General features: G+C 41.1%; 3 protein-coding genes across 6 annotated transcripts; 1 reads left to right on the top strand and 2 right to left on the bottom strand.

The window, feature by feature from the left end:
* Positions 1-8,572, bottom strand: LOC108112854 (EH domain-binding protein 1). Of its 4 annotated transcripts, none has more exons than XM_017223173.2 (13): positions 8,329-8,572; positions 7,586-7,846; positions 6,488-6,695; positions 6,246-6,427; positions 5,992-6,188; positions 4,578-5,430; positions 4,230-4,432; positions 3,769-4,163; positions 2,740-3,015; positions 1,930-2,608; positions 1,241-1,337; positions 984-1,172; positions 1-924 (listed from the first exon to the last, which is right to left on the bottom strand). In XM_017223173.2, the coding sequence occupies exons 2-13, from the start codon at positions 7,687-7,689 to the stop codon at positions 843-845; spliced, it is 3,465 nt and encodes a 1,154-aa protein (XP_017078662.1). In that variant the 5' UTR covers positions 7,690-7,846; positions 8,329-8,572; the 3' UTR covers positions 1-842. The 4 variants fall into 4 exon arrangements, with proteins under 4 accessions (XP_017078662.1, XP_017078663.1, XP_017078664.1 ...); XM_017223174.2 differs by having other exon boundaries at positions 8,333-8,572; XM_017223175.2 differs by adding an exon at positions 3,501-3,590 and having other exon boundaries at positions 2,488-2,608; positions 7,586-8,570.
* A 342-nt stretch (positions 8,573-8,914) lies between these two features.
* On the bottom strand, positions 8,915-12,141 carry LOC108112925 (polyadenylate-binding protein-interacting protein 1). Its single transcript, XM_017223317.1, has 4 exons — positions 12,032-12,141; positions 11,811-11,922; positions 10,688-11,538; positions 8,915-10,497 (listed from the first exon to the last, which is right to left on the bottom strand). Exons 3-4 carry the CDS (start codon positions 11,519-11,521, stop codon positions 9,667-9,669), a joined length of 1,665 nt encoding a protein of 554 aa, XP_017078806.1. The 5' UTR covers positions 11,522-11,538; positions 11,811-11,922; positions 12,032-12,141; the 3' UTR covers positions 8,915-9,666.
* A 399-nt stretch (positions 12,142-12,540) lies between these two features.
* On the top strand, positions 12,541-19,123 carry LOC108112924. Its single transcript, XM_017223316.1, has 11 exons — positions 12,541-12,802; positions 13,770-14,184; positions 14,256-14,893; positions 14,952-15,081; positions 15,142-15,338; positions 15,499-15,743; positions 15,802-15,991; positions 16,072-17,731; positions 17,794-17,913; positions 17,973-18,119; positions 18,179-19,123. The coding sequence occupies exons 2-11, from the start codon at positions 13,774-13,776 to the stop codon at positions 18,863-18,865; spliced, it is 4,425 nt and encodes a 1,474-aa protein (XP_017078805.1). The 5' UTR covers positions 12,541-12,802; positions 13,770-13,773; the 3' UTR covers positions 18,866-19,123.
* Positions 19,124-19,581: the final 458 nt, after the last annotated feature.

The raw sequence follows: 19,581 nt of genomic DNA, 5'->3' as shown, positions 1-19,581 counted from the left end.
TTTCTTAGAATTGTTTTTGGGTTTATTTAATGCTGATGACAACCACCTGCACTTTCTATTTCATTTATTAGCTATGTTTCTTGGGTCGAACAGTTCTTTATACATTCGCCTGGGCAAATAAAATTAAGATGTTTATTTTATAAGTATTTAAGCCACCTTTAAATTATGATTAAAGCGCTTTGCTTAACATAGAGCAAATGTTTGGGTCTAAATTAAGTATGGTAAGATAGGTTTTCGCATAAAGGTAATTCATAAATATATATATATGTGTACATGTATTTTTGGATGAAGCGTTTCTAGTTTATGTTGGGATAAATGCTAAAGTATAAACTAACGTAAAATTGCCTCCTCAATTCCCTTATTAACATCATCTTTGTGTTCAGGATTTACTTTAGGTGTGGTTCAGATGGCACAACAACAAAAACATGAAACGAAGTTAACACAATGAAATTTTAAGTATTTCAAATATCTGATTATCATAAATAGGTGTATAAATTGTCCCTTTCGAAGTGTCTGTTCTCGATTTTTATTACTTAGTTCACTAACGGACGTTTTGTTCTTTTTTCTTTGAATTTCTTTGCTTAAATACAAAAGCAATTGGTTTTGTTTCACAGTATACCATTTTGTTTTCTTTTCTTTTTTTTTTAATAACCATACCAAGTGGTCCAAGTATTTGTTGTCGTTGGATATAACGATTGCATAAGAAGCGACACCGAACCACAAAAACCACGCGACCTTATCGCGTGTCTCTGAACATACATAGTTGTTATCTAACTAGTTACATAGATAAGATTGAGTGTGTGTAAGTATAATCTCCAGTCAGGTTTGGTTAATTTCGATTTCTATTGAAGAACACATTTGTCTTTTTCAGCGCTGATGTCAACGTGCTCCAGTTTTCTCGCAATCTCTTGGTCATCTTCGATCCTAAGATAGATAAATGGTTAGCTTCTAATACTATAGTATAACAAATGTTATAAACTTACGCTATCTCCTGGTTGTGCAGATGCTGAACCAATTGGTCACGCTTGTCGACAATAGTCATCAGCTCCTCGAGCAGCAGCCGCTCCTTCTCCCGCTGCACTTCCGTCTTGCGCCAATCCTCCACAGATTGCGCCGCCCGCAGCTCCTGATTCAGCATTTTATACTTTCGTTCCAAATCTTTTTCTTGCTCGCTATAAGAGTAAAAGTAAACACATGATAATACACCACTACTGATAGTAGGGGTTCAAGGAAAACTTACAGTATGTTCAGCTGCATTTGTCGCCGGAGAAGTGCGTTCTTCTTGTTGACCAGCGTAAACCATTGCGATAACAGTTGCTCCTCCGTTTCCGTGGTTTCTGTGGAATTTGTAAATGACTGGTTATTTACAGACAATGATGGGTTTTTTCTTTGTGAAAAACTAAGATTATTAAGGTTGGCCAGTTCTGATTATACAACTCATTATTGGTCAGATTATAAATGGTTACTATACAGATCAACTACAATAATCGAAGAAACCCTTAATGGTTCCATAAATTGAGAAACATACTTTTAAAATTAATTTTAGAAAGGCAAAAACCAGAAATGGCGCTTCGTGCTTATTTTTAGTCTAAGAAGGCGTCCTTTGGCGGTTTCAAAAGCTGCTGCAGAGCGTGGACTCTGTGATTAGTGAGCGTTATATGGGGACAGTTAGAATCGAGTCCGAACATAGTTAGACACAATTTGGAGCGGTTCTCCGGCCAAGTGAACAAGCAAACACAGACATAAATTAGAACAAACAAACGGCACATAGGATGAGCGAGTGGATGCGGTTGAAAGAGGCGAGCGAGCAGGCGGGCGATCAGGGCGATCGAGCGGGCAGTCAGGCGGTGAGGCGTGGCAGTGCATCGGCAAAAGCGATTAGCGGAGCAGCACAATGAATTAGGCATGACAGGATGGGCCGCACTTTACCACAATGACTGGGACTGTGACATAAATGGGAGCGTCGCTCCCGCCGCTGACGGCGTCGCCTATGGCGATCCTGTAGCCGCCGTAAGGAGGCCGCACGACCGGTGGCCGCCAGCGCCAGGACCTCGTCATCGTCACTGCACGCGGGCAGGTTATCACAGGAGGACTGCTGCGAGGAGAGCGCCGACGGCGAACTGTCTAGCATGTGGGTGTAGGGCACAACATGATGGACATGATGCGGGCGCAGATGAACGGTCGTAGTCATGGTCGATGGATGAGTCTTGTTCACATTCACAAAACACGACTGGGAGCGCGGCCGGGGGCGCAGCCGAGTGTGCAACTCATCGCCGGAGTTGCAGACACTATCGCTGGACGTGTCCCGGTCGTCGTCCTCGCTGCACGCCCCACTACCACCACCACCACTACCAGCACCTCCACCAAAAAGACTCTCGTCGTCCGAGTCTAGCAGCTTAATGCGTATCACATCACCACCACCAATACTATTTCGGATTAGCCTAAGGAAGGGGTTGCCATTTTTAGCACCACCACGGCGGTTATTACTTGGATTGCCGCCCATTACGGCACGCAGCTTGGCCTCCAGACTGCTGGCCTTCTGGTCGATGGCCTCCTGTTCCCGCTCTAGAGCCTCCAGCTCGGACTCGATGTAGGACAGCTTGTCACCCTGGAAGCATAGTGAAAGGTTCTTCAATTAGTTATAAATGTCAATCAAGGGAAAGGCCACGGCCACGACACACCAAAAGGTAAACACTTTCTAGAAGCAGCCGTTGCAATGTTGGAAGACTGTAAGCTTACCCTTTTCTCGTGCTTTGGTGAGACGCGATCCATGATCGCGTTAAACGATTGCAGAACTTTCGGATCACTTAATCTATGACTAGGACTGCCTGGCTCCTTAGCCTCCAGCTTCTTCGCATGTTCCGCGTAGAATTCCTCAGCGCCGTTGTGGATGGGCGAGATAGTTCGCTCCAACTTCGGCCGTGTGGGGCTGGTGGGACTATCTACGGAGCCGCCGCTCTTGACGCCCAGGATAAGCCGACGGGCCTGTTCCCGAAGGCGCTGCTGTCGCTCCTCCTGCCAGGGTAAATACATTGAATAAGTGACTATTTGCACTTAATTGGTGCTTTCAATACAGGAAAATAATATAAATACACATGAAAGCGAGGCTTTTCTTAGAAACTGTAATGAAAACTGTTTAGATTATTGTTGAAAGATAATATTTTCAAAGTACCATACGGATATAGCTAATAGTTATACTTTAAACAGTGTAAACTGATACTTTAACTATTTATATTAATAGTTTATTAAACTTTACTTTAGAATTCAAGTTACAGTATCTTCAAGATATTTATTTAGCTAAATATAATACATCAGCAGACTACTATCAGAAAATGAATCTCTTTACAGAAAATGTCACACTTTTCGTTTTCATTTATGTGTACTTATATTCTTAAGTAAATAATAATAATAATAAAAATATTTAAAGGAATTAAGAAGACATGCAAGAGATAAGCTGCGCTGCGTGCGGCGAACTGCGTCTCTGGCTAAAAGCTACTTACGTCGTTCGCGTCGCTGGTGTTGTAAAGCTTTAGCTTTTCCATCATCACCTTTGCTTTTTCACTCATCAGCTTGTGGCGCGTTAATATTCGCTACAAATCATACAGAAAATAAAGCAAAAACAAGAAAACCAAATATATACAAAACTGAAAAGCACTAAGAAATCAACTGCGAATTGGTTAAATCATAAATCGCTAAAGCCAAAGCGCAAACAACTCAATTGATAACTTCAACTCAAAGAGAAGACGATGCTCCTGTTTTTTTACTCACACTGGCCGCCTGGGGATCTATGACGGTTTGGGAACTATTCTCCTTGCCACCCGCTAGTTGTCCTTTATCCAGAGAATCTTCTTGCGGCGGCGGTGTCTGGCAACTGAGCACCGACGACTGATTTGCATGCTGGGATGCATTAATCGAGTTCTTATCCTTCGTAGGCGACAGCACCTTATCCAAAATGTTCTTCGAATTGTTCAGAATCAGATTCTTTACATCCTTTTTGCTTGTGGGCGAGAGTTGGTCTGATTTATTTTGCCCATAGATCTCATCATCGAACGAGTTTTGATGCAGTAGCAGCGACTTCGGGTGTGAAAAGTTGATCCGACTATTTGACAAATTGTCTGACTTGTAGTTTCCAATTACGTAGCTCGACTCATCGGCCGTGGGTCCTATTAAATTGATGGTTCAAAGCGCGTTAAAAGAGTTACCATTAGCAGAAGATAGTTTAAACTTACCAATTTGCTCGATCTTCAGTTGCTTGCCAGTAAAGTGTGCCCTCAACTGATGCAAGTAGGTCATCACGGCCAGCTTATCTGGTACTGTCAGCATATTCATGTCCCGCGGCTCGATAACGCGGGGTATTCCTAAAGATTCAGCCGCATCAAAAGCAATGCGGCAGTTGCCAACCACATCATGGGCGCTTAACTTGGACATATCACTAAAGAAGGGACGAATTTAATTAGTTTACACATAAGGAAAATAATTTTAGGGAATATCAATTCTAAATAATTGATTTTACTTGATTATCTTTTGTAAACTTATTTTGATAAAAAGAAAACCCAAACTAATTCATGACAACTCACATAAGCTCCGGCACAAAGTGATTAATAATAGCGCAGAAGGCCATGCCGTTGCGCCAGCTGGTCGTCAGATTGGTGACTTTAACATTGGGGTAGTCTTTGGTAACTTCTTTGCACCACTCCAGCAGATCCTGTCCGGGGGTATTCTCCTTTAGCACGATCTTCTCCACGGGTTTCAGGCTATTGTTTAACGAGCCAGAGGTACTCAAACCCGACACTGATCCAATCGATTCGTTTATCACAGATGCGGGTGCTGGTGCGACTGCCGGTACAGGTTTCGGCGAGGGTTCGTAGCTTTTCTTCAAGTTCAGGGGCTGTAACTCTGGGCGCTTGGCAGGCGACGGGACCACCACAGACGAGGCATCTTTACTGGATTGACTGTCTTCTTTGGGCTTTTCCTTGGTGGTGCTGTCGTCACCAAAACTCTTTGTGGAATCTGCCTTTATACTTTCCACCCTCAAATCCTGCTCATCTTCCTTCTCGGTGAAGAATAAAGCCCGCTTCTTCTTTGGCTTAACGTCGTCCTTGCTTATTTTAGGTTCAAGTGGCGTTGAGGTAACCATCTTGTCAAAGAGCTCGTTACATTTCGACCTCAATGGCTCCGCTGCAGGTGTCTGCTTTGGTTGCTTTTGATCACCTGGTGACTTAATCGGTGTATTGTCCACCAAATGCTGCACTCCATTGGGGGTTTTAAGGGACTCATCAGCACCACTGGCACTACTGGATGCCCCACCGGATGCAGCTGTGGGCAAGTCTAACTTGTTCGCAGCTTCCCGTTTGCCGTCGGAGTCTAGTTCGAAATGCAATTGATTAAATGACTCTGCCAACGGAGTTGGATCTTCAGATAACGAAGGTACTACATAACAAGAAACAAAAGGAAAAACAAAAACAAAACAAAAAATCAAATATACATTTAACAATTTACGCACAAATTACAAGTTGCAGGAAACCATTCAAGATACGTGATGTGTTGTAGATGTTATGGGAATATAGAAAGGAAATAATTTCTTTTTGAGTCAGATAGAGAGCAATGTCTGTACAGAATATCTACAGATAAGTTTAGAGTCAATTGAATTGTTGTTTTACAGAATTGTATATTGATTATTGATTCGTGTGGATTAGATCATGCATGATCAAGTTTACATATATGGCATCCATCAGATGCCTAATTTGGGAACTCTGATCTATACATAATAAAAACATTTACTAAGGTCTTAACATACATACTTAACCAAAGTGCTTTTGCATAAGCGAAAACGAGTTTTGTATAATATGAACTCCCTTTCCCTTATGTTCAGCACTTGATATACATAATATATATACGCTCTAGTCCACTTTTTACATACTAACAAATACAAATACTTGAAGTTTAGTACATGAAACATGTATTGTTTGATGAATCGGAATGAGTTCTTACCACTTTGGGGGGTGGCCACATCAATGCAGCCATTTAGACTCGTTGTCATATGCTCCAGTTGCTGGGTAAAGTCATATAAATTATCTGTCATTTCACTAAAATTGTCAAGATCGGGAATATCCTCTAAGTCATCCAAAGGCGCCACATCATTGTTGTTTACGGACATCATGGAGACCACACTCTGCATATCCTCATCTCTAGAAGAGATATATATACCATATAATCATTCCTGATTTAAAGAGAATTTTACTTACGTGGCCTTTCCTTCTCTTAAGAATACGCAGCTAATCGTTAGCTCTAAACTAGCCGCTGTAATCTTCTTCGAGACTGGCTTTAGGGTCAATGTAAAGCTCTGCTGAGTGGATTCTATGCTGGCATACTTCCTCATATTAATACTGGCATTGGCCAGCACACGTTTCTTGCCCATTGGAGTAACCTTTTAAAACACATATTATCAATATTATTATCTTCATTAATTTCGTTATGTTTAACCCACATCTTCGATGACAAATGTCCAGTCCTTGTCCTCCAGCTCGTGGGTACGCGGATCCTTGAATAAAGTTACCGATATGGTGTGATTGTCAGGCACTGGCCAGGCTATATTGCCTACTAAGGGATTCATCATATCCGGCTCCCATGGCAACGGAGCACTGGCCACTCGTCTAGATCTTCTGGTCCAAACGATAGAGAGGTTCGATGGCCGCCTAGAAAATGGCCATCACAAAATTATTAACAATTTCATGCCAAATGGATTGTCAAAGTTCTTTCAACTCAATTCGAACAACATACTCGGCATTTTTATTAATTCTATATGTATATATAAGACCATGAATAACAATTTCTGACCGCCGGATGCGGCGTCATTATATGTACACACATATGCAGGCTCTACAGTTGATAAATGTAAATAAGTGATGAATGTTTATTAAACAAAACATTGCATATCAACAGGAAAACGCGGTCATTTGTAATTAAGATATTAAGTATAAATGGTGAGTACAAAAATTTTATTATCAAGAGCCTTTTAATTTTAATATATTATATAGTAAGAATGGGTTTGCATGACAAACTACTGCGAGACATTCGATAAATCTGTAGAATTAGATATTCATTGATGTAATCAAAAATACTTATTATACTGCCGAAGCTTAAGATAATTGAAAGTTTCAGCGAAATTTAAGGTCAACCTTAATTATTACTTAGTTTGTAACTTTTCAAACAAGCTATAAACCTTTTAAAAGCCTTTTCAACCATGAAGTATGGTATCGGAAAAACATCTATCAGCACTTATTTAATAAATCTGTTTGCCAACTCTGATAGGAATATAATTGCTTGGACTTCGGAAAATATGTACTGAAAGAACAATGAGTTAGATTAAACAAGAATTGATTCTAAATAAAAAGAAGCTTAATAAAAGATTTTAAATTCAACATCATATGGTCATGCAGTATGTAAGAAAAATAAAACCTGCCATTAACCCTCTAACCGTCTAGTTCGCTTCTATTTGAAAAGCACTTAAGCCCCGCCCACTGCCCTCCGCCTACTTGAAAGCGATTCCCCGATGAATTAATCCACTTTAATATGGGGCACTTACCACTTGGCGGTGGTTTCCAGATGCAGATCATGGTACGATGCAGTGAACTGGAATTTGGCGGCGCGCTTGAAATTCCGCTGCAATCGCTTCCATACGCTGGCCATTTTAGCGGGTGTAGATCGTAGGGGATACTTAAATTTGGGGACTTTTGATGGGGTTGTTAAAGGTTTGTATAAAAATTAGACCAGTTTTGATCGTCGTCGTTTTTGGTGTCCACTAATTTATTGAGTCATGTTTACCAAGTTAACTTCTGCGGTCGATCTGAATACAGAATGAAACACAATATATGTATAACGCCTGATTATATGCTACAATGTTTCTGGGTCATTTTACAAGGTTTATTCCCAAACAAACAAAAAAGAGAAGGCAAAAACCAGGCGTTAAAGTTTTTACTGTTGTAGAGTTTAACGAAACCGAAAGCTAAAATCTACAAAGCGGAAACACAGTTTTTTATATATTTTTTGGAAATGATTTTATTGCTTTGTTGTCTGCAAAAATACTCAGAACACACACACACGCGCGCTCCGTTCTTGTGTTGTATTTGTTTTTTTTCTTTTCTGTTTTGTGACCTTTAGTTGTCACTTTGCCTTTGTTTTTCTTAATTTTCTTATAAATACTCTAGACATTACAGCTTATTGCTAGTTTTGTTTTTATCTATTAATGTTCTCGCGGGCGTATGTTTGTGTGTTTGCGTCTCACTGGCAAATATTTTAGCAAAACTTTGTATAGATACATAGACGTACATACAAATACATAAATAGCACCATTATGACGTCACTTTTGTTTTGGTCTCCAATTTCTTTTCAAGGTCTCTCGGCTTGGTAACTCTGGTTGCCGTACATTTGCGCGTTTATTACGGGCACTCGCCAGCGTTAAGTTTTTATCACATTACGCGAATAATTTAATTCACACCGATTTACACTTCGATCCGACTTCTTTTTATGTCGGATTGAGTAGAGATGGTCTAACTGCTATAGCGAAGCCGATAGCATTGAGACATCGAACATATGAGCTCGATTTTTTATCGACACTTTTTAAATTACCTGAAATGATATTGAAAGGCATATCGATACAAACTATATTTAATTATTATTATGGATTAGATATATTTTTATGCTCCGGCTAACCAGTTTTGATGTGCCCATTTTTTTAACCCAGATATAAATAGGCCTTTGAACAATTCGAAATATAACAAATAAAAGGTTCACAACCGGGATGCTGCTTAGCATTGACACAAATCATTCTATGTTTTCTGAAATTGGACAAGGTACATTCAACCAACAATCCAATCACTTTTATTAGCCTTCAACTAGGAGTTTCAACTTGAACTTGTTTTAAACGCAATTCGATAAATTTTATTTATAATTAAATCATGGGTTCGTTAACATTAATTACAATTATTTAAAAATTAGGCGTGGCTGCTGTTGTTGTTTCTTTTTTTTTCGTTTTTCGATTTGTATGATCAAGAGAATGTTGTTTAATTGAATGTGAAATTTGCGGTTGTTTTTTTCTGCCGTTTATGAGTCTGCATATGTGCCATGCAAGTGTGTGAGTGCGCATATGAGTACGAGTCTTTGAGTGCAGCTGTGTGCGTGTGTGCGTTAGCGGTTCGAATCGGTTCGGCGTGGCAGAGGCTATTATAAATATTATATATTTTTACCGTTTACGGTCAAAATCCTGGCTTTGCGATTATATTCAAAACTGAGAGTTTAAAAGTACAAACTGATGATTAAACTGGTTATCCTGGCAGAGAGTTAGTTATCAGAGATACAGAGATACAAAACGGGCGTATCACACAAATAAAAAGCGTTTGAACAAAGTCATAAAAAACATGTCATAATATGTTAGGTGCATGAAACACGAAGATATCACAAACAATTTGCTATCAATAATTTAAAAGATAATCACAATTGGTTCTGAACCAAGCAACTGCAACTATCGATTCTACAACCGAGAATTTGTTGGAAATGCTCCACTCTTTCGCTCTCTACCATCCATCCTATATCCTAAGCTATATCCAGCCATTGGTCACGCCGACCGTTAATCCGCCGTTAAACGCTACACAGTTCATCCACAGTCGTCTAGGTCTTCTGCTTGTCCTTGCAGAACTCCTTGAATGCTTGTTTGGATTCCTCGTCCATCTCAGCATCCATTTCCAAATCGTCGCCTTCATAGTTATCGGCATCGCTACCATCACCGTCTTCGGCGGCCAAGAAGTCGGTCTCCTCGGCGGTCAATTCTCGACCATCGGGTCCATAGAAGACGGGCTCATCACTCAGGCGAGGTGGTTCGACCACAGTATCCTCATCGCCACCTAAAGCATTCGACACCTTTCTGCCCCAGTTGTTCTGCTGTAGGGAAATCACACTGGCCACCATGGGATACTTGCCAGGCGAATTCATTTCAATCGCCTGCAGGGCTGCGATAATCTCCTGAATGTCCGCCGGGCAGTCGGCTGTCAGATCATAACCAGCTAGCTTAAGGGTCTGACACAAGCAGCGCACGTTCTCGTTGCTTTCTTTGAGCAGCAGCTTACTTAGCGAATAAACGATATTCACGGCAATCAACTGAATGCGTGAGTCGTCGTCGCCGCGCAATTGCATGTAGAGCTCTGCCAGGAACAGGGCCGTCTCCCGTACCTTCTGCTGCTCATTGGAGCACATGTACTTGGTCACCTCCTCCTGGTGATAGTCCAGCTTGCACTTCAGGAGCGTATGAAACATAGAGTCCGGCTTCGGGTTAAGCATGTGCAGCAGGTTGTACAGCTTGGCGCCCATGTACCGGAAGTTCGGTTGCTGTATCGACTTCTCAAAGATGTCCTCCATTGCAATGGACAGAACAAATTGGTTGTTTTCCATGCCGTCGAAAATGGTCAGGAAACGTGATGCAATCGAATCAAATTGGCCCGGATTCTGAAAAAGGGTTGTTCAATTTACTAGTTAATTGCACAGTTCTTCGTTTTGGTTCGGTCCTAAGAGTATTGATTAATCATTAGGTTAGTATATACAATTTATTGTAAGTTGAGACCAGCAGATGCACAAATTATAAAAAAAAAAAATGAAATATTCGAAAATAAAAAATTGTTTTCAATGAAATTCTCACCTGGTTAAGGCAATGTATGACTGTATCAAGATACTCCAGTGCAATGGTGGCCATGTCCGGCTGCGAAGAGTTCGAGGACGACGAAGAGGCCGCCGCGGACGACGTGGATGGCTGCGGTTGCTGCTGTTGGTTCTGGTTCTGGAAATACTGCTGCTGCTGCTGGTTGTGCTGCTGGTGGTGCGGCTGTGTTTGCTGTGCGATTGGTTGGAATGAGTTATTCAAGTGAGTATACCGTTGGAACTTGGCGTTTTGGTTGTGTGGCTGATGCGGCTGCTGGTGGTGTTGTTGTTGTTGGTGGTGGTGTGTATTTTGTGGGTGTACCTGCTGGTGCTGTTGATAGTAGTTGCCAGCCGAGCCCTGCAGGTTGTTCAGGTGCAAGCGATTCTGCACGGAATTCGTTAGCTTATGCATGTCGTTATTGAACTTGTGCTGATGATTGTGATGATGATTATAGTGCGGCTGCTGATGGTGATGCTTATTATAGCCGTTCACATAGCGCTGCTGCTGCTGCTGGCCATGGGGAGCTCCGCCGGATCCGCCAGCCTGCTGGTACTGCTGATGACGCGGCTGCTGTTGTTGTTGCTGCTGCTGCGGTGGACCAGCTGCTCGAGGGACAAAAATGGAGGCCGAGGGCGACAGCTTGGACAAATCCGACAAGGCCTGGGCTTGGTAGCTCCCAGCTACCTGAGCATAGCCCTGGGCACCGCCAAAATCTCCAAAGAGGTGAGCCTGTTGCTCCAGTCCGGGCATAGCCACTCCGACCGATCCACTGGCATTTGGCCGCCGAAGCTGCTCATACTGATCGTCGGGCTGGAAGGGGGCTCGGCATGACATCGCGTGGGACTCGAAAACTGCAAATCACGGAGCAGAGTTAAGCATGGAGAAGGGAATTAATAAATCTTTAAAATAAAATCACATTCGCCTTAAAAATCCAGCGTGGTTACGTCTGAATGCGTCGGGGACGCCAATTCCGTCAATGTCGCGGACATTTTGTTTTCCTCGCACTGGTTTTTCGCCTTTCTTTTTTTTTGAGTCTTTTTTCTCTGTTCCGGCCAATCGGTGTCTGCAGTTAACTGTATTGGCTTTTCCGGGTGTCGGAAAGTCGAGAATTTGCAATGCCTACCTTAATTCTGTGGAAGTTGAACGTATACGTCGCCGATTTTCTTTTTGTTGCTTCGTTTTGCTGCGTCGTCACTTTCTCGTCTGCGTCTGCTGCGCTGCTCCGATTTTTCTAGCTGATATTTGGGTGGGATTTTCTGTTTTTACTGACCGTGGGCAATGTAAAATTGACAGGGGGCAATGGGGGCCACTGGCCGCCAATAAGGAGTGGAAAAATCTACGCACCTTTTATTTGCGCTACGGCAATTTGCTACAATTAATTATTTTATTTCGCCTTTTCACCGTCGGTGTGGTTGCAAGTGGCTAGCGATAAATTACCTGGCCGAGAGTACCTTTGTTGTCTTCGGATCCCGAAATTTAGCAACATATCGTTATTCGGTCACACTAAAAACGAAAGGGTGGTTGAGTAGAAGTCCTGATTATCACTAAGTTTGATCCTCTGATAAAATTTCATATTGCAACTTGATAACCTCTAAAGTCAGACTACTAATGACATAATAAATGAAATAATTTGAAAATGGTGTTTCTTACATTTTCTAGCTTATGAACATAAAAATCATAAATTTATCAATTTAATGGAGCTTTAATACTATAAAATATTTTTATAGCATGCAAATGCTTACTACAAATATATGTACATTCATAAATGCTGATGAATGTATTTAAGTGGGAAAGCTGTCTTTAACTTTAACTTTGAAATTCTCGGCAACCCTATAATGATTGTTACCAGACAACATTATTAGTATTTTTAGCAAGCGGCCACACCAGCCGAGGAATGTGTTGTTTTTTCGTTTGTAATTGTCTGTTTAGTTTAATGCACGCAAATTTTTATTTGTTTTAACCTCTCGTGTCCCGCTTAGTGTGTCCTAGTACAATGTGATCACAACGAAAAGTGCAACAAGAGCAGTCGTAGTATCAATTTAATTAATATTAAGTGCAATATTTACACATATATAAGCTAAAAACTAAGGACGATTCGTTAAAAATAAACGGAGCGTAAGTATGCGTAAAATGCAACTATATATATGTACATACATATATGTACATTGCAGGTAAACGCACACCTGTATGCGTTAGTTCGTCTTCTATATAAGTACAATTGTTAGTCTTTTATTAGTTGAGTACGTCCCCGCTTTATTCTTTTGTGTTTCGCCGCTCTTTAGTGCCAAAACACACGGCACTGCGATGTGTTTGTGTGCTTATATACTTCTATACATATTGACACATACAGATAGCTGAGAAGTTCATTCACATTTATCAGTTGTTTATACTTTTTTTTGCATACTAAACTTACTACATAATTATCTGCACATCAGCCACCGCAACTTAGTCATTCATCTTCCGTCTCTGTCTGAGCCCGCATATCGCTTTGTTCTTTTTTTTTATTCGGACCGATTTTGATTCTACGGCCATGGGAGAATAGAACCATGCAACCAGAATTGCCTTTTTCGATAAGTGCACTGCCACTCACGTATTCCTAGCTATTTTGAGTCGATCTTGCTCGACTCCTTCACGGTCAGTCAGTTGTGAAATTACAGATCTCTAGTTGGAGTTGGGGTTGCATCTTGTTCGGCGGCTCCACCCTTCTTTTATTTCACCATTCGGTGGGTTCTCCTGTCTTTATCGCTTGATAATGGCGTGTTCCGATAAAGTGGGTCAAGACTGCTTGGCGCCAAGAAAATTGCCATATATACATACATATGTACATATATCTATTCAGGTGTAAAATAATACATATGCAGAACATTGTCTGACTCAACTAAGTAGTACAAATTATCAAACGTTATAAATTGTCTTTATCAAGAGCCAACTTCCGTATCTAACGTTAGATTCAACACCTCTTATCAGATTTAGAAAGAGTATTTGTGTATATCACGTATCAAAAAGGTTCTTTCTATTTTTGGGTAAATATATTAGATTGCAATTATATTAATATACATATGTTGGATTTTAAATTATATAGAGCCATGGCCAACATCAACGTGGAAACAAGCGGTCACCGTTATTATTATAAAGACTTGTTGATGGTGTTCGTGGATGCATTTGCGAAGGATTTCGACTGCAAAGATGTCCAGGACACTATGAAAGAAATATTAACCAGGGAAGAAATGGACAACATCTTTAAGTCTAAGGATGAGTGGGCAGCCACACTTCAACTATTTTGGTACCTTCTCCAAAAGAAAGAGGATATCGTCAGGATCTTCGTGGAACAAGTTCTCAACGCAAATGATTCGCCTAACTACGAGTTCCTAATGGCTGCCATTAAAAAGGAACTTAAGCACCCAAGCTTGGAGACCAGAGCATATATCGAACAACGTGATCGCATTTATAACGACAACCAAGTATTTTCCAAGTACAATGTCAACCGTCTGCAACCGGTACGATAATTCAGAAAAATAATATTACTAAATTATTATTTATATAACTAGAGTATTCTTTTTATTTGCAGTATCTCAAATTGACGGAGGCTCTTCTAGAGCTTCGTCCTGCAAAAAATGTGTTGATCGATGGTGCCCTAGGATCGGGAAAGCATTGGTTAGCTCTTGATGTGTGTTCATCCTACAAAGTTCTACTTAAGATGGAGTTTAAAATCTTTTGGCTAGACTTAAAGAACTGCAACAGTTCGGAGACAGTTTTAGAGATGCTACAGAAACTGCTTCACCAGATTGATTCCAATTGGCCAAGTCATACCGATCAGGTCAGCAACATCGAGCTTCGTATTCATAGCATTCAGGTAGAATTGCGACGCCTATTGAAGAGCAAACCTTATGAGAACTGTCTCCTTGTCCTGCTTAATGTCCAAAATGGAGAAATTTGGAATTTTTTTAACCTGAATTGCAAGATTCTTCTGACGACAAGGTTCAAGCAGGTCACTGACTTTCTCTCAGCACGTACCACAGAACGTATTTCACTTGATCATTCATCGATGTCGCTTACGCCGGATGAAGCTAATTCTTTGTTTCACAAATACATACACAGCAGACAGCAGGACTTGCCTCGGGAAGTGCTAACAACGAATCCCCGCATACTGAGCATCATTGCCGAGAGCATTCGTGATGGTTTTGGCACTTTGGACAAATGGAAACAGTGAGTATAAAATGGCATTTTCCACTGAGATAATAATTAAGTAACATTTTCCTTTCAGTGTAATTTTAAATTGTAATAAGCTGACGACAACTATTGAGAGTTCTTTAAGCGTTCTAGAACCCGTTGAATATAGAATAATGTTCGATAGACTGTCCATTTTCCCTCCATCTGCCCACATACCCATTTATGTAAGTTTGTTTTTCATAACATATTTTGTTATTTATTTTTATCAACTTCCTGTTGCGCAGCTCCTACCGCTGATTTGGTTCGATGACAAATCCGATGGTGGCGACGCAATGGTAGTAGTTAACAAACTGCATAAATATTCGTTGGTGGAAAAACAAGCCGAAGAGTCAACTATAAGTATACCCGCTATATACTCAGAGTTGAACTACAAGATTGATAATGTTTCTAAACTGCATCGAAGGATCGTTGAATACTACAAGTAAGTCTTTTTAACATCGTTATTAATAAGTCATATTTTCATTCATCAATCAATGTTTAAGGTACAGAACATCATAAATTTATAATCATGAGTCAGAACTATTTTATCTGATTGTCTATTGAGTGAATACATGGAATTTTGTTTTCTTCTCCTTTAAAAGTATCAAAAAAGCCTTCGATCATGGTGACTTAATATTGCCCTCACTGGATAAATATTTCTACAGCCATATCGGTCATCATCTATTGGCCATTGAGTCCACCGAGCGAAGCATTTTGTTTCGGACAGTTTTCCTGGATTTTCGCTTTTTAGAACAAAAGATTCGGCAAGATACAACGGCTTGGAATGCCAGCGGATCGATATTGAACACACTTCAACAGCTGAAGTTCTATAAGTCATATATTTGTGGTACTTAGAATGATAAAAAACAAAAGAATTTCGTTTACTGTTTTTATTCTTCATTCAGACAATGACTCCAACTATGAGCGCCTGGTGAATGCAATTTTAGATTTCTTGCCACTGATCGAGGAAAATCTTATTTGTTCGAATTATATGGACCTGCTAATGAGTGCCTTGATGGCTAAGGATATAGTGATTTCGGAAGAAGCAGAGAGACAAGTGCAGCGATTTAGCGACCGAGTCTGGTTTAAAGAGTAGTAAGTATTTACCAGCAAGTTAATTTTTTAAGTTCTGAAATTTTTGATTTTTAATACCTATTTATTTTTATTTTCTACAGTGGTCGCTTTCAACAGCACCGCCAGATCATTAACCTGGGCAATAATGAGGTGGTACACGTCATCTATCTTCACAACGACTTTTGCGTGATGGCACTGCGCAGCAAAGGGTTAATGCTAACTGATGTTTCGCTAGAGGCAGATGACACCTACCTCCTGAAGGATGAGGAAGACACCAGTGAAGTCTTGCGGATGGTGGTGTTTAACCAACAGAAGTACGTGATTACTCTGCACAATAACGGCAGCTTAAAGCTGTGGTTGTTGTGGCCCGATTATCCAGGAAGGCGGCACAGTGGTGGCAGCAAACAGCGGGTACGTACTGCCGCCTCAGCCCATCTACGAAACCCGACTGGAACGCGCAGTTATAAGCAGCTAATCAACAGCGTGGTCAAACGTTTCATGGGTAACCATACTGATCAGAAAATTGTAGCTTTTTATTTGGATCAAAAAGCCGGATTGCCAAATACCTCAATTCAACTTCATGTGGCCTTCAGTAATGGTGATGTGAACATCTTAAATTGGGATAAGGAAGATAACGTGTTCAAACTTTCACACACGCCTACCCTCATAACTTCCCAGTTTGACATTCGCTGCATTGTTCAAGTTTTGAAGCGTTATTATGTTGTCTGCACTACCAGTTGCGCGCTTAGTGTGTGGGATCTGCAAAATGGTTCCAGTGAAAAGCTAAAATTTGACGGCTTTAATGTCGATAATGACACGCCATTGGCTTTAGAAGCCTATGAAGAAAGGAATCAGAACGCCACCGTGTTGCTTATTTTCAAGTACAGCGTTTGGAGGATTAACTTTAAACCAGGGCCTTACGTCGATTTGCAATCAGAATCAGTGGAATTGGCCTCGGGCAGTTTCATCACATGCGGCCAGCGTTCTACTGATGGACAGTATCTCCTGTTGGGCACCTCCAAAGGACTAATTGTGTATGATCTTCAAACATCTTATCCCGTGTTGCACAGTAATATTAGCGAACATATTGAATGTGTCGATATTTATGAGCTATTCGATCCCGTCTATAAGTACATTGTTCTTTGTGGTGCTAAAGGCAAGAAGATAGTTCATGTACACACGTTACGCTCTGTGCGGTCTTCAGATACACATCGAAATCGAGGAATCGCTTGGGTTCACAGTGCAGATGAGAATAGCGTAATGACCAGGGGTTGCCTGGAGCCCAATGTTCATCTCCGCCCTTTAATGGACATGACCAGAGGGAGGACACAACTTTTGGCCGTAGACTCCAAAGAGCGCATTCATCAAATTGAAACTGCTACCGATCCAAGTACTCGAAGGAGATCTAGCATTTCCGCCTGGTCTATAATCACACCCACTCATGCTGCAAGTAACTCGAAGATAACTGCCATATCTGCCTATAGCGACGACCGAATCTTCGTTAGCTACGTGGATGGAGTGACAATAGATGTTAATCTAGATGCGGTGCTACCTCAGCAGTTTATAACGGAACCCATCGATTACCTGAAGCAGATCAATCCGCAAATCTTGTTGGCGTCGGCTAATGGTGCCCAGAAAACTGTGATATTTAAACTTGGGGAGACAGATGACCAATGGCCATTGCAGCTAGATGTAGGAACCAATTATGCGTCCCTACAAATGGACAAGTTTATTATTTTGTTCTCTGAGCACAGAATATGTGTAGGTGTTTAGAATTTAAAACTGTAAAGCTACAAATATATTAATTATAATTGTATCTACAGCATTTGGACTTAGACAATCCGTTCACTGTTGTGAAATCTGAGGAGTCGGAGGAATCCATTGTTGGCTTTGATCTCAAGAACGGTCTTCTGTTTCTGGCCTATGGAAACAACACTATTGAGGTGAGTTTCTTTAATACAGTTCAGAAACGAAAATGACTAACAATAATTACCAACTATAGGTATCCGGATTAATGTTCGGAGATAACCAACTTCGGTATCTTCCGATTTGCGAGGAGAATATTGTCCAAAGGGCTAAGATTAGCTACATGACGGCTACGGCCGATGGTTCCATGTTTGCACTGGGCTACGAAAATGGCATTCTTGAGGTATGATTGGGTAACATAAGTTTTTTAAATAGTCCATGCTAATTTCCATTCCCAAACAGCTATTTTCCCTAGACAACAGGCAAGTCCAACTGATCTACAGTATTAACAATGTCCACAAACACTGTATACGCCAACTTACCTTCTCGCCATGCAAATTGGTCCTGATAAGTTGTGCGGAGCAGCTCTGCTTCTGGAATGTGACGCACATGCGCAATAACCAGATAGATCGGGATCAGAGCCACCGACGGAGTCGGCGCCACAGGCTTCACAGTGTGGATCAAGATGATGTGGATGCGTCGCGCATTCGGTCTGAAAGCTATTCTGATTTATCATTCGTTACCTGCGAATTCCTTTCTGAGAGCCGAGAGGAGGTATTTCTATGGCAGAATAAGCGTGGCAATGCCATCCGCCCGGAACTTTTGGCCTGCATAAAATTTGTGGGCAATGGAGCTAGTCAGTTCTTCGTCGATGACAATTGCTCCCGCTTTTATGCCATAGATAACGAAGGCGTCTACTACAATCTTCAGGTACTTCAGTTAAGTAGATTTGATCCTCCCCCTGAACCTGATCCGGTCGAGGAGATAGAGAAATTGCAATATGACTTGAAGGATCTCAGGATACTCGAAAGCTCACTTTCCGAAATGGAGGATGATAACGAGGGAGCTGATGTGGTGGGCAACCTGGTTTTGGAGAAGAAGAGCGAAATTGATGGAGAAGATGCAATCCCTAGGGAGACCAGCTCATGACGCCAGTGGTGCGCCTCTTGGAGGCGCACGAAACCAAAAAGCTCCAACTACAATACGGCATTTTTAGGATTACTGCTCTACTACCTGATAGTATTGCTTTTCTACCTCCTGGGACCAAATTTTTCCTAGGCAAAAGCTGACTTTTAATTTAAATGAAATGTTGGAAATCATCCAATTACGATATCTCAGAGGGCGGTGGGTGCGTTGCCCTGCCTTTTGTTTGGCAGACCGAGTAACCGCCACCAAATAAACGACATTTTACGAAAAAGACAAAATGCGGGTTTGTTTTCTGTTCTTTGTGCTGTACGTGTGCATGTGTGGGTGGTTGTGTTGTGCGTTTGTTTTGATTTCGGTCTGGCACGCCAGATCGAGTGTTGCAAAAGTTTTGGTCCGGGTCCAGTGTTATTAGGCGTCGTTATTCAATATCAGTGTTGGGGAGAATGCTTGGGTACGTACCTCGATTTGAGTACTTATTTCCTGAAGCGATGATGTAACTCACAATGATATATTGGTGGACAGTACTACAATTATTATTGTAATCTACTCAATTAATTCTATATTTATTTTTACCCTAATGAAACTCCAAGCTCTTTCATTTGTGAAATATATATATAGATTAAAATCTTAATTAAATTGTTGTAATTAGCTACTAGTAAGAAGCAACGCACGCCCTAAGGCTTAAGTTAAAAACATTCCCATAAGCTTTAATTTTACAT

Source organism: Drosophila eugracilis, unplaced genomic scaffold (genome assembly GCF_018153835.1).
Source record: "Drosophila eugracilis isolate 14026-0451.02 unplaced genomic scaffold, ASM1815383v1 contig_90, whole genome shotgun sequence".
Taxonomy (NCBI): Eukaryota; Metazoa; Arthropoda; class Insecta; order Diptera; family Drosophilidae; genus Drosophila; species Drosophila eugracilis.
This window is presented reverse-complemented; position numbering and strand designations above follow the sequence as displayed.